Below are 15,255 nucleotides of genomic sequence, written 5' to 3'. Positions count from 1 at the left end.
GACGTCATTATTTTATAGGACCTCATGTGGAGAGCCATATGTCCTTCATTAACAAAAAGGCTCGGCTGAGGGTGTGCCTCTTACAGCAGCTGGTACAGTTCCATCTTCCCCAGAACAATTCCACACTGCCATCACAGAGAGCATCCTCACATCAGCCATTACTGTCTGGTTTGGGGCAGCACCCTCTCACCATGTACAAGAACTACAGTGAACTGTCAGGTTGGCAGAAAAGGTCATTGGCTAGAGTCCACCATCACTGCGTGGCTTGTGTGTGTCCAGGACAAAGAAGCGGACAGGAAAAAAATCACTGCAGACACAACCCACCCTGTAAACTGCCTTTTCCAAAAGTTCTCTTCTGGAAAGCACTATAGGACTATTAAAAAAAAACTTCACACCATCTTAAAAGTTTCTTCCCCCCAGGGAGTTAATCTGATCAACCACTCTAGTTAACCCCACTCACTCCCCTCTATCTATCACCCCCATCACTACACATCACTGTAAACACTTTAAACCACATTTTATAATGTTGTTTACATTGTAAATACATGTTGGCATTTATGTATTTATGCACATTTTATTCTATATTTGCACTTTATTTTATATAATCCCGTATTCTTCATAGTTGTTTTTTTTGTTATATATCATGCCCTAACCAACACACCACAGCAAATTCCTGATAAATGTATATGATGAATAAGGTTGATCCTTGATGCTCAAACCAATGTTGGATCTGCTGTCTAAATCTCTGGAAAATGTACTTAGAAATCTATAGGAGGAGAATCTACGAGGACCGTTAGAGAGAGGCATGATAGACTGAATTCAAGATCCAAGATTGTTTAATGTCATTTCCATACACTGGTGTAAAGGAGAACAAAATAATTGTTAATCTAGTAAAAGCAACAATAAATATAAACACACAAGATAGCTCATATGTGCCTTCATCACTCCCTTCTCCCACTTCCATCCTTCCCATTGGCAGATGAAAGTCTGATGGTTTCTGCTTGTCGTTTTTGAACACAGCAAGAATGATTAAACCAGATGATGTACAAGACATTTCATAGAAGCTCACTTGACACACCTCCAAGTGGGTCCACTGGCTCTGGGGGATAACTTCCAAGTCAGATTTGTTCAGAGTTATTTTCCCTTCTGAATTCTCTGATCTAAATTAATTATAGCTTGGAACCCATCCCACTTAACAGCTGCGGTGTTAACTGCAGACAACAGGGGAATAGCGTGACAGACTCCATTAGGAGGCAGGTACCTTGAGACATAATGCAAGTGGAGGCATAGCATATGGTATATGTGGTGATTTTTAAACCAGTGGGATGGTAATTTCCTCCTGTTTATAGGTGCTAAACATGTACCACTGTGAGCTAAACACAACTTGCATAGCTTGTCATTGAAACAAATGGAACCAATTATTATTATTTATTCATTCACGAGATGTGGATGTCACGGGCAACGTTGACATATACTCAGTGACCATTTTACTGGGTACTTCCTCTACCTAATAAAGTGGCCACTGAGTGTACATTTGTGGTCTTCTGCACCTGTAGCCCATCCACTTCAAGATTCAATGTGTTGTGCATTCAGAGATGCTCTTCTGCACACCACTGTTGTAACTCATACCTACTTGAGTTACTACAGCCTTCCTATTAGCTTGAACCAGTCTGGCCATTTTCTTCTGACCTCTTCATCAACAAGGTGCTCCCACTCTCACAGCTGCCACTCACTGGATATTTTTTGTTTTTCCACACCATCCTCTTTAAACTCTATAGACTGTGGTGTGTGAGAATCTCAAGAGATCCTCAGTTCCTGAGATACTCGAACCACCCTGTCTGGCACCAACAATCATTCCACGATCAAAGTCATTTAGATCACATTTCTTCCCCATTCTGATGTTTGGTCTGAACAACAATTGAACTTCTTGACCATATCTGCATGCTTTTATGCATTGAGTTGCTGTCACATGACCTTCTGATTAGATATTCGCATTAACGAGCAAGTGTACAGGTGTACCCAATAAAGTGGCCATGAGGGTACTTTATAGATTCTTTACCGAGGAGGCAGGTGGGAACCCACCATGTTGTGAGTCTGCAGTCCCACATGGCTACACCAGATAGGCAACCACCACTTCTGCAATGACCTGGTGGTTTCAAGCTGGCTATTACTGAGACTGCTGCCTTCATTTAATTCTGGGTTTTTAAAAGATATTAAAGACTAGCTTTATTTGTTACATACACAGAGCAACATGCAGTGAAATGCATCACTTGTGTCAAATCAGATCAACTAAGATTGTGCTGGGTGCAAGCCCACAAGCGTTGCCAAGCTTCCTGTGCCAACATAGTATGCCCACAGTTCACTAACCCTAACCTGAACATCTTTGGAATGTGAGACAAAACCAAAGCACCTGGAAGAAACTGACACGTTCGTGGGGAGAATCTACAAACTCCTTACAGACAGCCGTGGGAATTGAACCTAGGTCTTACAGCTAGCGCTGTAACAGCATTGCGCTAACCGGTTACCGTGTTACCTGAGCAAAGCTGTCGACGTGTGCACAGTAGGCTGAAGGGCAGCTTCTGTTCTGTAAGACTACTTGAATTCCCCCCACGTCCTACGCCTAGTGCACGGAACAGAGGACGAGTTTCTCTCCATCCCAGGGGAGTCATCAATTCATTTGTCTTCACTCTCTCTGCAGTTGCCACCCTGTGCTTTGCATTTGGTCTCTCTTTATCACTACACTGATGTATTAACATATGGCACGATCTGAGTGGACGGCTGGGAAACAGGATCTCACTGTGTCTCAGGGCACAGTTACTGTAGCATAGCAGTTAGCCGGACAGTCAGAGTTCACACTTCAATTCTGGTGCCGACTTAACAAGTTTGAACGTTCTCCCCATGAGTATGTGGGCTTCCTCTGGTACTCTGGTTTCCTCCCACAGTCCAAAAACGTACCAGATAGTAGGTAAGTTAGTCATCGTAAATTGTCCTGTGACTAGGCTAGGATTAAATAGGTAGGTTGCTATTTGATCCTAGGGAAGGGCCTGTTCCATGCTGTATTCCAAAATAAATTTCTAATTGTCAGTCACATTGTCTGGTCTCTTCTGGACCGGTTGATACCCAGCCCATAACCTCAATCTCAACAGGAGAAGCTGGTAGTTACTCTGGTCCTCATTCACCATCTTCGGCGAGTCCTGGGGTCGAAACCGAAGAGAGAAGCCCGGCCTTGTAGAGACCTGGGTCTGCAATCTCTGAGTCCACTGGGGAATTCGAAGTCCAAAATCTGTGAATTCACGAATCCTCTGGAGGCCGAAGACAGCCTTTCCTGGGGTTAGAGGATTGAGTATACGTGCAGATTTAGGGAAGAACAGGGTTTATTTTACTGTTGTTGCTTTGTTGCTTGTTGTGTTCTGTGTTGTTTTGCCGAGCATTGTGGCGTGCCACGTTGGAGCTGGAAAGTCTGACAGCACTTGTGGGCTGCCCCCAGCACATTGTTAACACAAACGGCTCATTTCACTGTCTGTTTCAATGTACATGTGATACTTAAATGAACCTGAAAGGTTAGAGCCCAGAGATATTAGGCAAATTGACTTGGAATTCAGAGGATTGAGTCAGTAAACTAAGTAATCACAATGTTCTCTCCTTCCACTCCCCACCGATTGAAAGAACTTACCAACAAGGAACAGCCTTCTAGCAACCAGTATTGCAAAGTCAACGCTGTTCAGCGAGAGGACGTTGTACAACATAATGGCCCAGAAATTTGCAGCACCGAAGACACCCCTAATCCTTCGCGACGTTGCCTTGGACATCTGCTTTGCCTAGAGGCAAAATAAGCATTATAAGGTAACTACTCCCAAAATGGTTCCTCACCAGCTAGTACCGATATCTCCTCCTGTGATCCTCTGTGACACTGCTGTAAGCTTTACAATGCTAGAAATGGTTCAGAACTGCAAGTGGCTGGTTTCATTAGACTAAATCTACAGATGGGCTCTCAACCCATCATGAACACAATTCAGAAAAGGACTGGGTAATCAGAGTCTGAATCAGGAGTATTATCACTGACATCTGTTGTGCAACTTGTTTTACTGCAGCAGTACCATGCAACACAGAAAACAAACTATAATTTACAATGAAAAATATATATTAAAAAATTAAATAAGTAATGCAAAAAGAGCGCAAAAAAAAGTGAGGTGGTGATCATGGGTTCGTTGTCTATTCAGAAATCTGATGGTGGAGGAGAAGAAGCTGTTCCTCAAACATTGAGTGTGGGTTATCAGACTCCTGTACATCCTCCTTGATGGTAATAATGAGAAGAGTGCATGTCCTGGGTGGTGGGGGTTTCTTAATGATGGACGCTGCCTTTTTGAGAAACTTTAAGTGACCAAGTATTGTCTTTCAGCAAGGAAACCTGCTAGTATCGGGTCTGGCCTACACACAACCCATGTGAATACTCACCCAGAACTGCCCCATGTTTGAGTCATTCAGCACAGAAGGTCCTACAACCTAAATTGTCATGCTGACCAAAATTCCCATCCAATGCAGTCCCACTTGCCTGCCTTTGGTTCATACCTGTCTAAATGTTTCCAGTCCATATACCTGTTGTCAATGTATCTGCCTCTAACTCTTCGTCCTGCAGCTCATTCCATGAAAGAATTGTCCCTCATATTCCTATTAATCCTCTTCCTTCTCATTTTAAGCCTTTAGTTCTTGGTTCCTCAACCCTGGTAAAAAGATTGAGCACATTCACCCTGTCAGTAGGGTCACCCCCTCATTCTCCAAAGGGAAAAAGCCTTGACCCGCTCTGGCAGGTTCTACCAAAGCAGCACACACAGAGCTACTGTACGTTGGTGCTGGAAGCTTGGTGACACTTGTGGGCTGCCCCCAGAACATCCTTGGACGGTTGGTCATTGATGCAAAATGACACATTTCACTGTATTTCAACGTACATGTGACAAAAAATAAAGCCAAGCTCATGAACACTACTTCAATATTTCCTGTTTGCATTATTTATTAAGTATATTTCTTATTGTAACTTGTAGTAATTTTTATGTCTTACACAAAACAACAAATTCTTATGACGTACATCAGGGATTAATAAACCCGATTCTGATACCTTGGTGTCCTGCACTGCACTGCATTTTTGGGGTCAACTTCAAACATCTGGTGGGAATGTGGACCTTATGAGTGGAGTAACAAGGGCAAGCTCAACCTAGGGCCATGCATGTACTGACTGAAATAGGCAGCTGGCTTTATCCAGTCAGCAAGGCCATTGGTTGGGAGAATAGGCAAGGTGATTTTTGCTGGTGGGGAAGGGAGGGCCGTTGCTTTGCTGCTGCATGGGAGGAGGGAGCTGAGGGGGGGGCTCTGGGGTTCTGACATTTAACTGTCATTCATTCTTTGGGGCACCCTGTTTTCGTGAATGTTTGCAAAGAAGAAGAATTTCAGGATGTATATTGTATACATTTTTCTGACATTAAATTGATAAGAGGCAATGTTCAAGTGGACACTTATAGAGAGGTTTTCCAGGGCAGAAATAGCCAATACAAGGGGGCATAATTTTAAGATGATTGGAGGAAAATAGAGGTGATGTCAGAGGTAGGATCTTCAAACAGACAGAGCTGGATGTGTGGAATGCCCTGACAGGGGTGGTGGTAGAGGCAAATACTTTAAGGACATTTAATAAACTCTTAGATTGGCACATGGATGAAAGAAAGATAGAGGACTATGTGGGAGAGAAGGGTTAAATGGATCTAGGTATAGATTAAAGGTTCAAAGTCAAAATATATTTATTATCTAAATATATATATTATTAGGCATCCGTTAGTCTCGTGAGACCATGGATTTGCGCCTTGGAAGGTTTCCAGGGCGCAGGCCTGGGCAAGGTTGTATGGAAGACTGGCAGTTGCCCATGCTACAAGTCTCCCCTCTCCACGCCACTGATGTTGTCCAGGGGAAGGGTACAAGAGCCGATACAGCTTGGCACCGGTGTCGTCGCAGAACAATGTGTGGTTAAGTGCCTCGCTCAAGGGCACAACATGCTGCCTCAGCTGAGGCTCGAACTAGCGACCTTCAGATCACTAGACCGATGCCTTAACCACTTGGCCACGCGCCAACACTAAATAAATAAATAAATAAACATACTTAGTATGAAACCTATGGAATGGTGAAAGGCCTCAGTACAGTAGATGTGGAGAGGATATTTCCTATGGTGGGAGAGTCTAAGACCAGAGGACACAGCCTCATAAAGAGGGGTATCCTTTTAGAACAGAGATGAGGGAGAACTTCTTTAGCCAGAGAGTGATGTATCTGTGGAACTCATTGTCATGGGCAGCTTTGGAGGCCAAGTCATTGGGTGTACTTGAGACAGAGGTTGATAGATTCATGATTGGTCAGGGCATGAAGGGACACTGGGAGAAGGCAGGAGATTGGAGCTGACAGGGAAATGGATCAGTCATGAGGAAATGGTGGAACAGACTCGATGGACCAAATGGCCTAATTCTGCTCCTATTATCTTAAGGTCTTATATGTCACCGCACACTACCTTAAGAGTTATTTTCTCTAGACATTTACAGGAAAATAAAGAGTTATGAAATATTTTATGAAAACTACACATAACCAATGACAAACAACCAACGTGCAAAAGACAAATTGTTCAAAAGGAACTAAATAAATAATACTGAGAACATGAATTGTAGGGTCTTTTTAAGTGAGTCTGTAGGTTGTGGATCAGTTCAGTGTTGAGGTGAGTGAAGTTATCCACGCTGGTTCAGGAGCCTGATGGCTGAGGGGTAATAACTGTTCCTGAACCCAGTGGTGTGGGACCCAAGACCTCCGTCTCATGGTGCTCTGAAGGGCCTGTGTGGTGCTGTATATGTACCGTGCTATGTTCTATGTTCTGTCAGCCGTGGAACAAGATACAGGGGACCTTGGCAATGGGGCACTTACCTCAATCGATGCAAAAGGTTCAAGCTCAAAGAATTTCTGGACCCAGAGCTCAAAGTTGAGGCCGAAGCAGTTGCAGACAGACCAGATGTAGACCACAGGGTCAGGCCCCAGCCACAGTGTAGTGACCAGGAAGGTGCAGACCGTCGCCAGCAGCTCCTTAAAAATGTTGTTGTGCTCTTCCCCCAAGTAATCGTAGACATACCTGGAAAATGATATCACACGATTGCAGGTCAGCTGTGGTGGACTCCTGAGTGGAATGCCAACACACAGGTTATAAGGGATTAGGTTTATCGTACAGTGAAGCATACAGTGAAATGAGTCGTCTTGTGTCAAATACCAGTATGGTCCGAGGATGTGCTGGGGGCAGCCCGCAAGTCTCACCGTGCTTCCGACACCAACGTAGCGTGCGCACAACTCACTGACCATAACCGCAAGTCTTCGGAATGTTGGAGGAAACCAGAGCACCCAGAGGAAACCCACGCGGTCATGAGGAGAACGTACAAACTCAGACAACGGCAGGAGTTTACACACTCTCCTTGTGACTGTGGGGGCTGCCATTGTGTGCTTCCGTTTCCTCCCATATTCCAGATTGGTAAATTAATCGGACACTGGAAATTGCCCCTAGTGTGTAGGATAGTGGTGGAATCTGGGGGAAGTTGACAAGATTATAAGGTTTTTTTTTAAAATGGAGCTAATATATGCTTAGTGCTAATGGGTGGTTGAAGGTTGGTACGGCTATGCTACGGTGCCAGGTCAAGTGGTTTTGGTGTTGGTGCGTGGCCAAGTGGTTAAGGCGTCGGTCTAGTGATCTGAAGGTCGCTAGTTCGAGCCTCAACTGAGGCAGTATGTTGTGTTCCTGAGCGAGGCGCTTAGCCACACATTGCTCTGCGACGACACTAGTGCCAAGCTGTATGGGTCCTAATGCCCTTCCCTTGGACAACATCAGTGGCGTGGAGAGGGGAGACTTGCAGCATAGGCAACTGCCAGTCTTCCATACAACCTTGCCCAGGCCTGTGCCCTGGAAAACTTCCAAGGCACAAATCCATGGTCTCATGAGACTAACGGATGCTTTTATATATATATATATATATATATAAAATGACAAAATACAATTAAGGTTACCCTGTCCATATTCACACTGTGGGTGGGGTACTTAGAGGCACATGATAAAATGGGCCAAAGTCAACATGGTTCCCTTAAGGGAAAATCTTGCCTGAAGGGATAAAAGCATAGATTACTTTCTAAATGGAGAGAAAATTCAAAAATCCAAGCTGCATCGGGACTTGGGAGTCCTTGTGCGGGATTTCCTAAAGGTTAACTTGCAGGTTGAGTCAGTGGTGACGAAGGCAATGCAATGTTAGCATTCGTTTCGAGAGAACTAGAATATAAAAACAAGGATATAAATCTGAGGCTTAATAAGGAAGTGGTGAGGCCTCACTTGGGAGTATTGTGAACAGCTTTGGGCCTCTTATCAAAGAAAAATATACTGTCATTGGAGAGGGTTCAAAGAAGGTTCATGAAAATGATTCTGGGATTGAAAGGCTTAAAATATGAGGAACTCTCACTGGAATTTAGAAGAATGGGGGGGAATCTCACTGAAATCTATCGAATATTGAAAGGCCTATATAGAGTGATTGTGGAGAGGATGTTTCCTATGGTGGGGGAGTCTAGGACCAGAGGGCACAGACTCAGAATAGAGGGATGCCCATTTAGAATGGAGATGAGGAGGAATTTCTTAAGCCAGAGGATAGTGAATTGTGGAATTCGTTGCTGTGGAGGCCATCACTGAGTGTACTTAAAGCCAAGGTTGATAGATTTTTGATGTCAGGGTATGAAAGGAGAATGGGGTTGAGGAAAATGGATCAACCATGGTAAAATGGCAGAGCAGAGTCGATGGCCCAATTCTGCTCCAACGTTCTGTGGTCTTATGGGTGGGGTGGAAAGTGGGAAGGAATCACCCGATGTTAGGAAATGTTCAGACAAGCGGTAGAGTGGAATGAGCTTGTTCTAATGTTGCTCAGGGATGATCTGATCTCTGCCTGAAATCCACTTTCCTGTCACCTGTCCATAACTTTTGATGACCCAACACATATATCTGTCAATCACTGCTTGTGTTAGCACGGGAGTACAGCTTGGCGTACAGAGGCAATGTAGATTGGCTGGTCAACAGGTGTTGTAACAGCCACCTCACACTGAACATTAGGTTACAACAGGGTCTTTTAAGACTCTTAGAGAGGCACATGGAGCTTAGAAAAATAGAGGGCTATGCGGTAGGGAAATTCTAGGCAGTTTCTAGGGTAGGTAACATGGTCAGTGCAACATTGTGGGCTGAAGGGCCTGAAATGTGCTGTAGATTTTTATGCTTCTATTAGTAAGACCAAGAAATTGATCTGTGAACTTCAGGAAGGGGAAGTTGGGAGAACACAGACCAGTCCTCATTGAGAGGTTAGCATAGAAAGGATGAGTAACTTCAAGTTCCTGGGGGTCAACATCCCTAAAGGTCTTTCCCGGGCCCAACGTATTGTTGCAATCACTAACCCTAACCCCTACATCTGCTCCCCGTATCAAAACTGGCTTCTGTTCACACAACACCCTTATGATTTAAACCAGCTTTAGGCGTTTTACCATCAGGAAAGGGTTAGGGAGCTGGTACCTCTCTTTCAGAGGAACTTGACGACCAGGGCCCTGCTGGAGGATCCCTGGAATGCATGCATCAGAAAATCCTTCAGCACCCCAGCTCTAGCAGATAACACCGTGGTCCTCGAAGGCCCACCCCACCCCGATAGGCTTCAGCATTGTAAACAGTGTTCAAAGGGTAATTCCAACACACCAATATCAAGGCAAAGAACACATTTAACATATCAATGGGTACAAAGCAGCTTGGATCACTTACTTGCACAGCCAGTCATTTATCCCCCTGTCAAAGTGCCTGGAATACAAATCACACAGTCAGAAACATTCTGCAGATGTTGGAAATCTGGAGCAACACACACAAAATGCTGAAGGAACTCAGCAGGTCATAGGGATGGGGGTGGGGAATGATCAGCCTCCGACGGGAGTTCAGTGAGACCCTTTCTCACTGCTCCCCCCCCCGTGACCTCTGCTGTTCTCTGACCCTTCGACCATGCGCTCATCCAGACTGCCTGTAGTGGTGGAGGTCCTGCCTTTGGTGGGAGGAAGTGAGGGAGCAGAAGTTGGGTGACAGAGTCCGGATCTGGGACCGCAGAGACAAGCAGGTGAGTTAAAGACAACAGTTTTGTAAACTAATGAGCAAAAGGAAGGCAGAGGATTTGCTAATGTAGAATACAAAATGGTGTTGTGACTGACTAAATGAAGCCACATAGTAGCCATAACGGGGAGATATAAAAGTCTTTATTCAATCTCACTGACTTTCGTGAGAGAATACAATTCACCTCTCACTCAGCAGCTTGACCAGCACGGTGGAGGGATTGTTGGGACCCTGCATCAGGACTGAAGCACTTGTCTCACCTGCCTATTACTTCCCCCTGGGTCCTCTCCTCCTTCCTCTTCTCCTATTGTCCACTCTCCTCTCCGATCAGATTCTTTCTTCTCCAGCCTTTGACCTTTCCCACCCACCTGGCTCCACCTATCACCTTCCAGCTAGCCCCTTCCCCTCCCACCAACTTTTTACTCAGGCATCCTCCCCCTTTCTTTCGAGTCCTGAAGAAGGGTCTCGGTCTGAAATGTCAGCTGTTTACTCTTGTCCAGAGATTCTGCTGGACCTGCTAAGATCCTGCAGAATTTTGTGTGTGTTGCTCAGGGATGAAGGAGCTGGTCCAACTGGTTGAGTTTTCTTAATCGCCTTTCCCTCCCTGGGTAATAATTTGCTTGATGCCGCAGGTAAGACACACACACACACACACACAAACAAACAATCCTGGAGGAACGCAGGTCATGCAGCATCTATGGAGGGGGAATAAACGGGTCAATATTTCGGACCAAACCCTTTCTTCAGAGGAAATTTTAGAAAGTGTACCGTATCAGATTGGTTGTAAGAATGTGGCAAGTGTGCATGTGGGTCAATCAATTGGACCCCCTATGTGCGGGAGGACTCTCTTCTGGGCGCGGGCTTTCGACTGTGCGTATCTTTTGTCTTGGCAGGCCCAATACGTTGCTCCTGTACTACATGTTTTCCAGTGTGTACCATAACTAACATGACTCAGTTTAAAAAAAAGTCCAATTATACTACTCCATTGTAGTTCTTGCTCCGCACAATGCATAACGAAAAGCACTTACGTCTCAGCGAAAACGTAGAGCATGGTGATACATTTCGGTGGCTTGGGCGGGTCGAGGTAGTCTAGTCTCGCCACGGTCCCCACCACCCCAAACATCACCGCTGCTTTTATCCAGTCGTACACCAGGTTGAAGTAAGCCAGACAGGCTGCCAGGGAAAACAAGAGTTGCTGGTTAAAAAGTCTCCATGCTTTATCAGTGCCCGCGACTCTGGTGGTGAATGCTTCTGTCTGGCCGTGACTCCCAGTGTCAGTGACTGTATGGAAGGCGGCATTAATGCAAATGGCCAACTCTAATCTCGCTGCCGTTTGTGGGAGCCTGCCGTGCACAAATTGGCTACCATACTTCACATTCATCGATCATATGAAGTACTTTACTGCTTGAGATTAATATTATATTCAATTTGTTTCTTGTGGGTGGGAATGTGTGTTCAGCTGTGGTGAAGGAGGTACTGCCTTTGGTTGGAGATTGGTAGGGAGGGAGCCTACTTCAGCGGAGGAGGGGTGACAGAGTCCAGATTTGGGATTGGAGAGCCAAGCAACAGAGATCTCCACCAAGGACCCCCACCATCTCGCTACAGTCATCGGGCAGGGGCTACAGGAGCCTTAGGTCCCACACCACCAGGTTCAGGAACAGCTGGTGGTGGTTGTCTCTCGGGGTCCGAGGAAGACTAAACGTTGTGTACTCATCTGTGGACACGCATGTGGCTTTGGAGACTGAAGGCCGAAGCACCCACACGGTTGCAGGTTGGACATGGAATGGCGGTTGTTAGAACAGGTGTATACACAGCTTTGTAGTGTTGGTCTCGTGCTGCTGCAAGGCGCTGATTTCGGTCATCCTCAAAGTCAGGTGCAGCTTTTCTGGTCAGGGCGCGCCACACAGCCCTGTCGGCTGCGGATTCCTCAAGTTGTCGAGTCTGAAGGTCTGCCCATTTGATGTACGATTTCAGATTGTCATCATTTCAGCCTTAGGTCCCACACCGCCAGGTTCAGGAACAGTAAATGCCCCTTAACCATCAGACTCCTGAACCAGAGTGGAACACTTCACTCACCTCAACACTGAATTGATTCTACAACCTACAGACACACAACGCAGACTCTTTACAGCTCATGCTCTCTATCTGTCTATCTGCTCATCTCTCCCTTTATTTATTTATCTATATTTATTTACATAATTTGTCTTTCGCAAATTGGTTGTTTGTCAGTCTTTGTGTATATACACGTTTTTCATAAAATCTATTTTATTTTCCTGCATATGCCTGCAAAAAAAATGAATCTCTGTCGTATATGGTAACATATATGTACTTTGTTGATAAATTTACTTTGAACATTTGAACTTTGAATTAAACACTGCAGTTTTGTGAATGGACAAGCAAAAGAAAGGCAGAGGATTTGCTAAACAATGAGCCAGATGGAAGCCATAATTGTGAGATTTAAATGTCTGTTCAATATCACAGATGTTCAAGAAACAGGATACAGTTCATCTTTCCTGACAGGGGTTCAGAGGCCTGATGTATGGAAATCCAGGGCAAGAACTGCCGGCCCAGAGGTAGGAGGCCTGTTCTGTGTGCGTAAGCGGGTGGAAAAGGGGCTTGCTTTGCTGGTAAACAAGGGAAAAATCTGCAGATGCTGGAAATCCGAGCAACACACACAAAATGCTAGAGGAATTCAGCAGGCCAGGCAGCGTTTATGGAAAAAAAGTACAGTCAACGCTTTGGGCCGAAACCTTCGGCAGGAACAAAATGTTGACTGTACTTTTTTCCATAGACGCTGCCTGGCCTGCTGAGTTCCTCCAGCGTTTTGTGTGTGTTGCTTGTTTGCTGTTGGTTGTTTTTGTTGCTTGTGCTGTTCTGCTGAATGACAGTTGCAGCCTGCCCTCAGCGCATCCTCATGTTGTGTTGGTTGTTAACACAAACAACATATTTCACTAACTGTTTCAGTGTTCATGTGATAACTAAATTAATCTGAATCTGACGCAATGTTTTATATTTTGCGGGAACTTGCTGTGCAAATATATTATATTAGAGACGGCATAGTAGCATAGTGGTTAGCGTAACGCTTTACAGTCCAGGCAACACGGGTTCAATTCCTGCCACTGTCGGTAAGGAGTTTGTATGTACTCCCTGTGACCGTGTGGGTTTCCTCCGGGTGCTCTGGTTTCCTCCCACTGTCCAAAGACGTGCCAGTTGGTAGGTTAATTGATCATTGTAGATTGTCCTGTGATTAGGCTAGGGTTAAATTGGGAAATTGCTGGGTGGTGCGGCTCACAGGCCTGGAAGGGCCTCTTATGACCTGTATCCCAATAACTCAAACCAATCAATCAATAAATCAATAAGTATATCAACAAATCAATCAATAAATACAATCTTTTTAAATACAAAGATTAACAAAAAACAATTATCTGCAGTTTCTATATCCATAATCACATACTTAACTTTTTCTTGTGCTACCTGTAATCTCATAACTCCGGAATAATTCCAAATAAACTGCAGTACAGGATAGAGGTTGAGGCAGAGATTGGCTTTGTCACATGTACTGTACACCAGGTTTGTTTGCGTCAACAACCAACACAGTCTGAGGATGTGCTGGGGGCAGCCCACCAGTGTCAGTCAGGCCCTTCGACCCATGATGACTGTGCTAACCATCTGGACATGGCATGGGGAGGGGAGGGGAATGAGGCTGAGAAGTAAGAGTCTCTGAGGACCATGCAAGACCTTGAGTGTAGGGAACGAAGAGAGGTTGAACGCTACCCAGATTGACGCTTGTGGGGGTTAGTCTAGGCCTTGGTTGATGCCCCGACCAACGACCTACCTAATGCCCAATCAGAAAGCGTCGTTGTCAGCTTGAGGTCGGAAGGTATGGTTAGAATGTAGAGGTAATGGAAGATGATGTCCACCAGGATGATGACAGCAAGATGCATCAGAGCATATTTCCCAATGTTCCACATCTCGTTCTGCTTCCGAGTGAACCTGGACTGATTTATCTGTGGGGACATGAGACTCAGAATTAACTCAGCCTTTGCGTTGGCAAGAAATTCTTTTCAGCCCACAGAGAACTAGACTGATAAAAGACCACTGGACATACGAGGAATATCAGGCCATTGGGTCCATCGAGTCTGCTCCACCATTTGATCATGGCTGAATAATTATCCCTCTCAACCCCATTCTCCTGCCTTTTCCTGTAGCCTTTGACATCCTTACAAATCAAGAATCCTGTCAATTTCTGCTTTAAATATACCCAATGACGTGGCCTCCACAGCTGTCTGTGGCAATGAACTCCACAGCTTCACCACCCACTAACAAAAGAACTTCCCCCTCATCACAAACAAGAGAAAATGTGCAGTTGCTGGAAATCCAAGCAACACACATAAAATGCTGGGGGAACTCAGCAGGCCAGGCAACATCTATGAAAAAGAGTACAGTCGATGTTTCCAGCCAAGACCCTTCAGCAGGACATGAGAAAACGATGAGGAGTCAGTTCTGTTTGAAATGGATATTCTTGTTTTCTGAGGCTGCACACTCTGGTCCTAGATTCCATCACTATTGGAAATATCCTCTCCACATCCTTGCTATCTAGGCCTTTCAATAATCAAAAGGTTTCAATGAGATCCTCCCTCATTCTTCTAAATTCCAGTAAGTACAGGCCCACGCTATCAAATGCTATCTGAAAAGTGTTGCCAGGGGTGATGGTACATATTACTACATTTAAGAGACAGACAAGCACTTAAAACGGGCAAGGCATGGAAGGAGACAGAGATGGTGCAGCAAATAGGATAGTATAGATGGGCCAAAAGGTCAGCATGAATATAATGGTTGAAGGGTTCGTTTCCTTGCCCTCTGTGGTGCAGAAGGACAAGAAAAGAGAGCTGAGGTAGAAGATGACTGTGACAGAGGGTGGAAGGGTTTAGATGACCTCATCCTGCTAATTCTTGTGGGTGACTAGGACAGACTCTGGTGCAGCTGGTGAGGGGAATGGAGAGTGCTGGGGGTACTCCAGGGGAAGAATCCTGGTGGACAGTGGTCTGGGTTATTTCTGAAAGCATAGAGGAGCATAGTGT

General features: G+C 45.2%; 1 protein-coding gene and 1 long non-coding RNA gene across 4 annotated transcripts in view; one reads left to right on the top strand and one right to left on the bottom strand.

The window, feature by feature from the left end:
- hhatlb (hedgehog acyltransferase like, b) overlaps positions 1-15,255 on the bottom strand; it is a 59,276-nt gene that overhangs the window by 3,786 nt on the left and 40,235 nt on the right. For all 3 annotated transcript variants that reach the window (XM_072254177.1, XM_072254178.1, XM_072254179.1), the window contains exons 7-11: positions 14,010-14,181; positions 11,203-11,347; positions 9,839-9,874; positions 6,946-7,147; positions 3,674-3,818 (exon numbers count right to left, since the gene is read on the bottom strand). In XM_072254177.1, coding sequence (XP_072110278.1) covers positions 3,674-3,818; positions 6,946-7,147; positions 9,839-9,874; positions 11,203-11,347; positions 14,010-14,181 — 700 coding nt within the window. The remainder of the gene's footprint in view (positions 1-3,673; positions 3,819-6,945; positions 7,148-9,838; positions 9,875-11,202; positions 11,348-14,009; positions 14,182-15,255) is intronic.
- The window catches only part of LOC140195583 (uncharacterized), a 125,777-nt gene continuing 114,183 nt past the window's right edge, over positions 3,662-15,255 (top strand). The window contains exons 1-2 of the long non-coding RNA XR_011885522.1: positions 3,662-3,843; positions 12,656-12,747. This is a non-coding gene — a long non-coding RNA (uncharacterized lncRNA). The remainder of the gene's footprint in view (positions 3,844-12,655; positions 12,748-15,255) is intronic.

This window comes from Mobula birostris, chromosome 3 (assembly GCF_030028105.1).
Source record: "Mobula birostris isolate sMobBir1 chromosome 3, sMobBir1.hap1, whole genome shotgun sequence".
NCBI classification, from domain to species: domain Eukaryota; kingdom Metazoa; phylum Chordata; class Chondrichthyes; order Myliobatiformes; family Myliobatidae; genus Mobula; species Mobula birostris.
This window is presented reverse-complemented; position numbering and strand designations above follow the sequence as displayed.